Source organism: Mercenaria mercenaria, unplaced genomic scaffold, assembly GCF_021730395.1.
Source record: "Mercenaria mercenaria strain notata unplaced genomic scaffold, MADL_Memer_1 contig_1916, whole genome shotgun sequence".
Classification (NCBI taxonomy): Eukaryota; Metazoa; Mollusca; class Bivalvia; order Venerida; family Veneridae; genus Mercenaria; species Mercenaria mercenaria.
Genome location: NW_026459934.1, coordinates 19,821 through 31,120, shown reverse-complemented (window position 1 = coordinate 31,120; position 11,300 = coordinate 19,821). Strand labels below are relative to the sequence as shown.

General features: G+C 33.9%; 1 protein-coding gene across 1 annotated transcript; it reads right to left on the bottom strand.

Moving 5' to 3' along the window:
• Window positions 1-398: 398 nt before the first annotated feature.
• On the bottom strand, window positions 399-11,089 carry LOC123538897 (uncharacterized). Its single transcript, XM_045323307.2, has 4 exons — window positions 11,029-11,089; window positions 9,762-9,949; window positions 7,337-9,470; window positions 399-1,847 (listed from the first exon to the last, which is right to left on the bottom strand). Exons 1-3 carry the CDS (start codon window positions 11,087-11,089, stop codon window positions 7,539-7,541), a joined length of 2,181 nt encoding a protein of 726 aa, XP_045179242.2. The 3' UTR covers window positions 399-1,847; window positions 7,337-7,538.
• Window positions 11,090-11,300: the final 211 nt, after the last annotated feature.

Genomic DNA, 11,300 nt, shown 5'->3' with positions numbered 1-11,300 from the left:
TAATTACAAAGATAAATAGAAAGTTCGCCAAAACTTTAACCAAGGTGCGGACGCGGAAGGACGCCGACACCGGGCCGAGAAGGACAGCTCTCGATACTTTGTATAGTCAAGCTTAAAATCTTCTCAGAAACAACAAGCTGAATTTAAAAAAAGATTTGAAGAAATGTTCATTCTGTGACCATCTAGCAAGATTTTCCGAATTATTCAAATTCGTCGAAAAACATAGCCTGTTCAAGCAGAAAAAACATCGCCTCTAGAATGTTAACATATATTTTGTATGATTTGAGCTAGTGACCCTGTTTAAAACTTCTTGTCATCCAGTCCTGAAATCAACATAGTGCAAACATTCTAGCAAACGTTTTATGAAATTCAGGTAGAAAATATAGCCTGTACTGTCTTAATTTTGGTTTATCTAACTCAAAAAAGATTTTACATAATACAAATTACCTAAGGCGTACAGACCATATATGTACCATAGTGTATCAAATATATATATACACATGGTAATTGCTATAATTCAGAACTTAGGAAACGATTATCTTCCTTTAGAAATACACCTTCATGTATTGTTATATTTGTAAAGTAACTGTGTCGTATTTATTATATAGTCTGCAGTCCCCTTTTCTTGCGATGTAATACCAACGTTTGTTGATGAAATGATTATTTCTCTTGCAACGTCTTTTCGTTTCACATGTAGAAATAAGTGAATCTGTATAAACATGTTCGTAGAGATAAAAAATTAGTCATTCCATTCATTAAGTGACTCCAATAATTTAACAAAACAAGTAGTCTTCATAGAAAAGATTTCATCTACTGTTTAATCAAAGACTTTTATCACAATCATCTGAAACAAAAATGATTCACAGTTTTATGTTGTTTATTTTTTTGCAATCAAAGTTATTAAAAGTCCTCTACAGACATTACAATGTTTTCGGAAATATTAATGTTCTTCCTAGTATAATTATGAATGCTATCTGCTAGAAACAAATAATTTTCTACAGAGGGACTACAAGTCATATTAAATAAATAGGGATTTTTCCGTGAAAATATTACATTTTATAGTATAGTGCTATGCAAACATATCGTGATTTTGATAACAACATAAAATCATGCCTCACAATATATTTCTTTGTTAAAACAAAATGAATTTAATATTTAAACTACTCCATACAAAATTCTGCAACTTCTTTGCCGTATGGTATGTCAAACACAGCAAATTCACTTGCAACAGTATAGATGTATGCTATAAAACAGCCATTTCCCGGCAATTTTAAACTAAATATCGTAAAATAGCACTTTAACATTGCTAGAATTTAACAACAAAATGAAGCCAAATTAAACTCTTTCTCGAATGAAGTTGACTTATGACAGCGCGCGTGACTATTTGAAACCCTCCTCATAATACTAATTTATATACAAAACTTTACCTATTAACTTTTCTTAGTAGAAAAATGAGTTCAAAAGCACTATGTTTACACAAGTGAAAGTAAGACATTTCTTTACCGATAAATGTAAGTAAAACAGTATGATTTGTATCTGGTAATAAAAATTAAATATTCAATGCAGTTTTTCTCACAAATGTTTAGGTATAATACGATTACAGTCCTGTTCAATAGCCAGAAACAAGGGGTCATGCCAAGTATGTTATGGTGTGTGCAGCCTAGGCACCGGAAGTACATCTTTGCTCGTGAAGTATTAGTGGTGAATTTCTTTTGTCCATCTGCCGGAAACAAGCTGCCATACCAGGTATTTTATGGTAATGTATGCGTAGCCTAGCAACCGGAAGTTCATCTTTGATCTTGAAGTATTACCGGCAATCTTTTTTTACGTATAAGGGGAAACTGGACCTGAAAAAGACATAAAGAAAATCATATACATTGAAATTTACAATTATTTGAATGCTTCTCTTACTGCGAATATGTAACCACGTAAAAACAATATTACTCTACACAGCTACCAAAGGCCGAACAATATTTGGAGACGCTCAGATGAATCACGGGAACCAGCTACAGGAAATATATCCATGGAAACGACCAACACCGGATGTCGACCTAGACGAGAATTACCGAGATGTGCCAGACGAACACTAAGTTGATACAATAACTATGACTATGTACTAATTAGTAGACTGGTAAACTGGTGTAGGAATACGCTCATGTGTTCATTAGTTAATTAAACATGCAGAAGATACTAGTCTCAGAGACGTTTAAATAATGATACAGATGTGCATAAACTAAAACAATTTAAAGCAACATCAGTAATTTTCTTAAGAATGTGAAAATCAGTTTTCTTAGTAGTAAGTCGATTTAACAGAAACAGTAGTGTTTAAAGTTTTAAATTGTTTTTCAATTTAAAGAATCGATCTTAAATGGAAGGAGAAATGAAATATCTAGAACATTGAACGCGAGATATAAGGTCAGAGACCACTTATTCAAAAAAGGTAACGTACTGGGAATTATTCGAAATTAGATTTTTTTAGTGCGTTTAGAGCAATTTATTATAGGGATAACGCATGCTTTTTTCATGTTATAACATCTGCAGAATCCCGAGAGAATGGTTGGTGTAATGGAAGTATATGGAAAAACAAATGGTGGTATCTAACCATAATGAACGCCTTGTTAACGCGGTGACATTTACGTGACATCCTGTTATGTATATTAGATTGTTTTTGTTTTTTTTATTATTTTATGCTAACTGATGAAACACTGTGTTTTATCAGTGAGATATAATCCATATCACTCACTGCATATCACTCACTGTAAATGCCGACCTACTTGTACATTGTGTATACCTGTACGAAAATAGGACCCGATTTACAGCTGTAAAATGTCTGTAAAAGACCTGTATTTTGAAATTACAGCTGTAAAAGACCTGTAAGTGGAGAATTATCAGAAATACAGTTGATTAATGCAGGTGTAAAACAATTGCAGGTCTCAAAATAAAGCTGTAAACATTTTAGTCGAAATTTACAGCTGTAAAATGATCATGTCTCAAAATTACAGTTGCAACTTTTTTTGGAGGGAAACGTGTACTGTCAGCCATCTTTAAAGCATTTTGGCGGGATATAACTGAAATTCACAGAGACACCACATCATCTAAAATATTGGAATTTTAGCAATTATGGAGTAAGTGCAAATGTTTAATTATCTAATACAGTTGTAAAAAGGCATGTGTAAGCAAATGCATTAATTTACTCTTTATTTGAAACTGATAAGTTTAAAGGAAATAATTACAAGAATGTCATACGTTTTCATGATATAGAAAGTTTTATAAACAAGATATGATGCATAGTTTCTACTTTGTATCCTACCCTTGAATTTTGCAATTGCTATTATACTAGGAACATATTTGATATTGTTTTTTATTTACTAGATCATTTATTTTGCCATTTGTTTAGTAATTGCTACCCTTTCTAGAGAATTACAATCCATCCTAAAACTTTCTGTACTTCTGCTTTCGTCCATTAAAATAATGTTCTCTTTTTCAACACCTATTATATTTTTACAGCTGTAACTTTTAGGCATAATTACAGCTGTAACTTTTTCATTTTTACAGCTGTAAGTATTTTTACAGCTGTATCTCATTTGCATAATTCTACTTGTTTTACAGTCGTTTTACAGCTGTAAATTGAAATTTTCAGCTGTAAAATCAATGTAGTTATATAAAATCTACAGGTGTAAAATTGAAATTATCATGACTCTAACTTTGAACAAAAATACAGATCTTTTACAGCTGTAAAATTTCGTACAGGTCAATTTTATAAACTTCCTTAAAATAAGATGAACATTGTAGTCGCACTTTGTTCTTTATAGTATATTTCTCAATTCAAATTAGTTTACTTTAAGTGACATTATGCGCAACTTACTGCAAATAGTGTGTTTTTGGTGGAATGTTTAATAAAAGCAATTTCGGTTGCTCTGCATTTAAATGTGTTAAATTAATGACAGTGCCGCATAAGTATTTGAAGTTGATTCTTTAGAAATAAAGAAATCGGACTAATAAAATAATAGTTCTTTTCTTCAATCTTCTATGCATTTATCTCCCTTATTTATAGTTAGAGATTTCTTAAGTTGAAGGGAAGTAACTCCTGCATGCAGTTTGACTTTACTTAAAAAAGACTGCCCCAGTTAAAATAAGAAAAGTCAAATTTGGAAAGTTATTGTTTCATACTGGTAACAGGAAGAGTTTGGTATATTGGGTTAAAAGCTTTAATTTCCTCCACTCTTTTTACACAGACATCTATTTCAGCTCAATTTTTACTTGAAAAATGCGTATAATTCCACTTTAATGAGAATTTTATAATGTTATGCAGCAAAATATAAAATAAAATGGAACTTTATGTCGTGTGCGTCTTTCTAACGTCCCAACACGTCTGACGTTATGTCCGTTTACGCGCGTCTGTTTCCCGCGCTGAGATTAAAATTTGTTGCAAAATGCCTATCTCAACTTAATTAAGCATAAAATAAAAAATAAATTTGTTTGTTTTTCGTGAATATAGAATATCTCACATCAAAGTGAGAAAATTTTCATATTTTCATGAGCGCGTAGATATATTCCATATTCACGAAAAACAAGCAAATATCCACTTTGTATCATCTTTCCTACCAAAATATATGTTTAAACCAAAACCCGTGTATTTCAATCCTTTGTTAAAGATATAAAAGATAGACAATAATATTTCAAAAAGATATAGAATAAAATGCTACATATTAAAACACTATTTAGCATGAAGAATATTTTCCGTCTCCAGTTCAACGGACATCGCCATTCAATAAAATGGCCCATTCTGAAGCAAAGAGAAATATGTTTGATAGAAATTTTATACATTACTAAAGCAAGAATGTATTTGAAAAGTGCTGTCGGAGAGCTGTAACTCTCGACTATTCAACAGTCTTATTACTAAAAATGTTTTGAATAAGCTTTACAGTCACATAATAAGCCCGTCGACATCTTGTTAGAAGAAAAGTTTTTGTTACAGAACTGCACATATGATTGTGCCAAGTTTCATCACAATCCCTCCATCAATGAAGAAGAAATGCTCCACACAAAGTGGTCATTCTTGTATCTAACCTTCGACTTCAAAGTGAGACCTTTTCTTAGACCTAGGGACCTGAAGCTTGCGCATGACACTCCGTCTCATGATGGTAAACAATTGTCCTAATTAACATTAAAATCCCTCCATGCATGAAGAAGAAATCCTCCCGTTAAAGTCATTCTTAAATTTAACCTTTGACTTCTTAAGTGTGACCTTGACATTAGACCTAGGGACTTGGTTCTTGCGCATAACACTCCGTCTTCTGATGGCAAACATCTGTGTCAAGTTATATTAAAATCTCTCCATGCATGAAGAAGAAATGCTCAGGATAAAGTCATTCTTGTATCTGAACTCTTAAGTGTAATATTGACCTAAGTTCTTACGCAGGACACTCTATTACATAATGGTTAACAGGTTACATAAAATCCCTCTATGCATTAAAGGATGTTCTCAAGACAAAGTTTGTAGATTAAACCCACCCGCCCGCCTCTAAGGGCGTTCCCATAATCAGACGGGCGTATAAAAATAAAACATGGAAATTAGCTCTACTGAATTAGTACAAAACTCGAAAAAAGGGGCATAATTTTGTAAAAATGCAAAGCAGAGTTATGGACCTGCCCACTGCATATCACACCATGACAATGAACGAGTGTGTGAGGTTTCAAAGAATTCCCGTCAGTGGGTATTGAGATTCCAGCTAAAATACAAAACTTTAAGTTAAAGTTTAACCAAACATTTCTAAGTCGAAAAAGAGGCAAAAGTTTGTAAAGATGCAAAAATGAGTTATGGAACAAGTGCATTGCATGTCAGATCATGACAGTAAACAAGTGTGTGAAGTTTCAAAGTACTCCCATTTGTTGTAACTGAGATTCCAGCTAAAATACTAAACTTTAACCTTAAATTTCTAAGTCGGAAAAGAGGCATGATTTTGTAAAATGCAAAAATAGAGTGATGGAACCCGTGCACTGCATGTCAGATTATGACAGTAAACAAGTGTGTGAAGTTTCAACGCATTCCCATTGGTGGGTACTGAGATTCAAGCTTATACACAAAACTTCAACCAAAAAAAATCTAATAAAATCTGGAAAGTAGATCCCTCGGAAGCACCGAGAACAATGCAAACAGTGAAAATTGCAGACTCGGTTTGATTGAGTCTGTTCATGAGCAGTAATGGAAAATGCAACACTGCCCACGCCCCCTAGCACCGAAGTCGAGAAAAGGAGCATTATTCTGTAAAAATTCAAAACAGAGTTATAGAACCTGTGCATTGCATGTCAGATCATGATATTAAACGAGTGTGTGAAGTTTCAAAGTATTCCCATTAGTGAGTACTGAGATTCCATCTTACATGCAAAACTTTAACCAAGAATTTCTTAGTCGAAAAAAGGGGCATAACTCTCTAAAAAAATCAAAACAGAATCATAGAACCTCTGCATTGCATGTCAGATAATGACAGTAAACAATGTGTCAAGTTTCAAAGCATTCCCATTATTAAACCAACAATTTCTAAGTTGAAAAACGGGGCATGATTCTGTAAAATGCAAAATAGAGTTAAGGAACCTGTGCCTTGCATATCAGATTATAACAGTATACAAGAGTGCGAAGTTTCAAAGCATTCCCAATAGTGGGTACTGATCTTCCAGTAAAACTTTAACCAAGAATTTCTTAGTCGAAAAAGGGGCATAATTCTGTAAAAAATCAAAACAGAGTCATAGAACTTCTGCATTGCATGTCAGATAATGACAGTAAACAATGTGTCAAGTTTCAAAGCATTCCCATTATTAGGTACTGATATTCCAGCTTACATGCAAAACTTTAACAAAAAGAATTTAAGTCGAAAAAGGGGCATAATTCTGTTAAAATTCAAAACAGAGTTATGGAACCTGTCCTCTGCATGTCACATTATGACAGCGAACATGTGTGTGAAGTTTCAATGCATTCCAATTGGTGGGTACTGAGATTCAAGCTTATAAAACTTTGACCAAACATTTCTGTAAGAAGTGGGACAGACAGAAGGAAGAACGGACAAGGTGGGGACTATATGCTCTCACCCCCCACTTCCAATTCATACCTTCAGGGAGCAAAACACTATGTCATTAAACTACCCAAGAATATTGAGTGTAACTGTGGTCAATTTGGAGACAGAGATCAAGTATCTGATTATTAACTTTTAAATTAATGAAACAACAGTTTTCAGAAAGATGGCCTCTTTTAACATGACGTGACTCTATTCTATATAACTGATAAAAGGTATTAAATTTTTTTAGAATATAATAAATAAAAGCAAATAAAATAACTTACTTGTGTATAAAAGAATGTCCATTTTTTCCTCCAAGAATTCATTCAATGTTTTTTTTCATCACACGCAACTGCCATTATATTTAATTACGTACACATATGTATGTCACACAAATGTCAAATGCAGTGTGTATATACATGTAACATTTGTTTTATGAATAATATTTATATACATGGACACTATCTGCCCGAGTTATTGAGTACCTTAACTTTCAACTTTTGTTTCAAACTCAAACCACGTAGGACTATCCTTCGTAACTCGGAAATTCTGAGATGAACGTATATATTGTTTAACGTCTTCAAACTCTGTTTCCGGTTTTATCTTAAACGCGAATATTGTTACTGTGACTTTGTGTGCAAGTTTCTCCACTACCTTAACGAGATCACGGAATGTTGAAGCAGACATGTTTACCCCGTCCAAATAAACATGTTCAATACTTAGCATGTCAAGAGGCAGCGACATTTCATCTAGATTGATATATGACAACACCACGTGTTTCACTTGACTATTAACTTTCAATTGTGACACATTAGGTATCCCGCTTAATACTAACTTCCTTAGATCTGAATGCTGACAAAAATCTAAACTGAAAGTACACGACCAACGATCATGCTCGATACACGATAACCACTTCAATCTAATCTCCGTCATTGTTTTTCTGTTTATAATATAATTCAGAAAGTCATTCAGTTCATCGTGACTCATTTTGAAACCTCGGATATAAATTGCTTGTAACAGAGAATTATTCTGTAATGTTTCCAACATTTCACGGCTCCAAGAACCAGGTAGATCAAGCGATGTAACAGTGACACATTTCGGCGACCTATTCAACAGTGCAGGAAGCTGCGCTTGTTCACCTTGACCCCAGTAGGATATTTTATTAATCTGGAACAATTCGTCGAGTGAACAAGAATCAATAATTTCACGTAAACTAGGACCATCTTCTGTGTTGATATTTATTGACTCCATGTTGTTTTTATTGTGTAGATCTACGACAAGCCGTGTTAAATGTGAAAAGTATTTTTCTTCTTTACAATCTTTACTAAAGAAAAAATCTTGACAGAAAAGTTTGAGTTCCTTGTCGCTCGTGTTTTCTTTCATACAAGAAATGTACATGTCTTGTATGTCTTTCAGAGGGTCACAGTCCTCATCAGTCGAAGTCCTGTATTCGCTCGTTACCTTATCTTCACTGATTACTAGCATGAAATTGCGAGATATTGATGAAATGATTTCTGCATTGATTCCACTGATGAAAACAAACACTGTCGACATGTCAAGAATACTTTGCAAACTTTTGCATTCCTTAAGAAAAATTTCTTTGATATCACTTTCATTTTGACAGCTAATGTACAATGCACAAAAAAATTCTTGCACTGTTTTGTGCGAAAACGAAACTTTAGAAATTTGTTTTGTTAATGTCTTTATTGTACTTTGTGTTAATACTCCCGAGTCAAGACTTAATTTCAAATAATTTGGTGACAGATACTTATCAGCCACTGACGTATTGAAAACAAGAGTGCTCTCCTTTGTTTCACTGAATAATGTGTCAAATGCTAATTGTCCTAAAGCTTTCAGATATGTGCAGTATTTAGTACAATGTTCATGTTCACTGAAGCATTGTGGAATATCACTCTGGGAGAGTTCGCACGTTAGTTCCACTTCCGGATACTTGCTTATAGTTCTTGACAGCAGGAGTTCAATAATGCTTGCATATAGTCCACACTTTGACTGTCCTAGTGGAATATCGTCACACCATAAACAAATGAGATACATCGTAAGAAGGGGAACGGATTCCAGATCTTCGAGTTTATTTTCTTTGATTTTTTTATTCAATTGTTTGGCCAGCTTTTCCGCTTCAGCAATATCCAAATTCTTTATTTTTGAAATCGCTCTTTCCTCTAATGTCTGTGCTGACTCGGAGGTTAGTTTTACTAGTTCCACTTTCTTATCTATTTCACTAGTTTTAAGATTCAAAACACCTAATTTCCAAGGTCTTGTCGTGGTTAGGATTACACACTTTTCACGTGCATTACGATGAGGGATCGTTTTTGGCACTTTTGCACATTTCTTTTCGGGATGGATCCACTCGTCTAAACCATCTAATATCACAAGATATCTTTCGCGATGCAGAATTTCCTATAGAGAATCTATTGTCAATGCGAAAGGCCGAGACAAATTTTGCACAATTTGTTTTACTATCAAATCATCAATGCTGCAATCATCAGAAGAATCCCGCAGAAACACAGGAAACAAAAACTCAAAACCACGCATGGCGTTTATCGCATCTTCTTTGAAGTATTTTGTGTATTTCTTTTCAGGACGATGAGCCTGGCACCACGTGATAGCAAGATATTTTGAAAATGCAGCTTTCCCATATCCAGCATCAGCGGTTAAATATATTTCACAACTTTTTTCAGACTTGAATACGTCCGACAACGATTTGACTGGAGTTTTAGTCTCTTCCCAAGCTGGCTTTTTCTTTTGTATTTCAATGAAATTCATTTCAGGCAAAATGTAAAAATCTACAAGTGGAGTGTCGTGTTTCTCGAATAGTGGTGACAGCGGTATTGTACTGTATCTATTTGAGTAAAAGGCAGCCAAATCGTCTTTCAGCTCTGAAATACAGAAAAAAAACTTAAACATTACAGTGAAACACATTTAACTTACATAGTTCATTTCACTATCAATAGTTATTACAAGAACTTTCATAAAATTCGGGCCATAGATTTGCCATATAAACGGTCTATATTGCACACATGTTAACTGAGTTATAAGAGAATAAATAAAATTAACTGTTAGAACTTATTTCTATGGCATGCTATAAAACACTTGAATAACAAAACTATTTGTCCTCGGCCTTCGGATTTTAGGCAAAACCTTTGATAACTATATTTATTTATTTATTTTGTTGGGTTTAACGTCGCACCGACACAAGTGATGACTATATATCAATATGAATACTGCAATTTGATTGGAAGAAAATTGAACGAAAGTTGTCTTACAAAATCAGGTAATTTTATTGAAAGACTTTAGAAGGAATTTTTCAGCTTTGATTTATAATTATTGTCAGAAACTAGTATTCAATATAGTCAGGGCATATAGCAAAATCTATGGACCAATGTCATGTAATAACGCATATCAATGAAGGATAGGGGAGTAAATTTTATTTTGTTAAAAATCACGATCGTATTCATTTATTATATGTTACCACAATTAATTAAAATCGAATCACATTTACGGGGGCTGGTTTGTGAGCTTATCCTTACGTATTACATAAAATGTGCGCACTTGAGTGCATAAGTGTTTCATTTCAATTGGATTGAAACTGTAGCAGAAGATGTGCTGTAGCTGTAGTATTTCAACAACTTCAAATAAGCAAAAGGTCGTAGAACACGAAATTCCCGGTAACTACAAAAGGAACAGTAATTATTTTGTCACTGAGCACTGAACTTTTGACGAATGGTCATTTGCCAGTCATAAGTGACCTCTATATCATATGTGACCTTAGATCAAAGCATTATTCTCTAGTTATTTGGCAATAAATGTTATAATGTTCTAGTCATGTGACATTGACCTCTGACCTACTGACCTCAAAACCAATAGGAGTGGTCATGCTAATCTTAGCCCCAAACATTCTCAAGTTATCGTCAGGAAACGGTTTAACTGTTCCGAATCACTGTGACCTTTGACTTACTGACCTTAAAATCAACAGGGGACATCTGCTGGCCATGTTCAACTTTCCTCCTCTGTTTCATGATTCAAAAGTGTTCTCAAGTTATTGTCCGGAAACCGTTTAACTGTTCTGGGACACTTTGATCTTGACCATTGACCTTCTGACCTCAAAATTACAAAATCAAAAGGGATTATTTGCTGGTCATGTTCAACCTCCCTTTTAATTTTTATGATCCTTGGCCAAAGATTTCTCAAGTTATCGTCCGAAAATGGTTTAACTTTTCCGGGTCACTG

Excerpts from the sequence above, each read along its gene's own strand:
- LOC123538897 (XM_045323307.2), bottom strand. The coding sequence starts at position 11,089 with ATGAAACAGAGGAGGAAAGTTGAACATGGCCAGCAGATGTCCCCTGTT. Across the intron at positions 9,950-11,028 it reads CCCTGTTGATTTTAAGGTCA|AGCTGAAAGACGATTTGGCT; the intron begins GTAAGTCAAAGG and ends TCTGTATTTCAG. Across the intron at positions 9,471-9,761 it reads CAGTCAAATCGTTGTCGGAC|GAAATTCTGCATCGCGAAAG; the intron begins GTATTCAAGTCT and ends GATTCTCTATAG.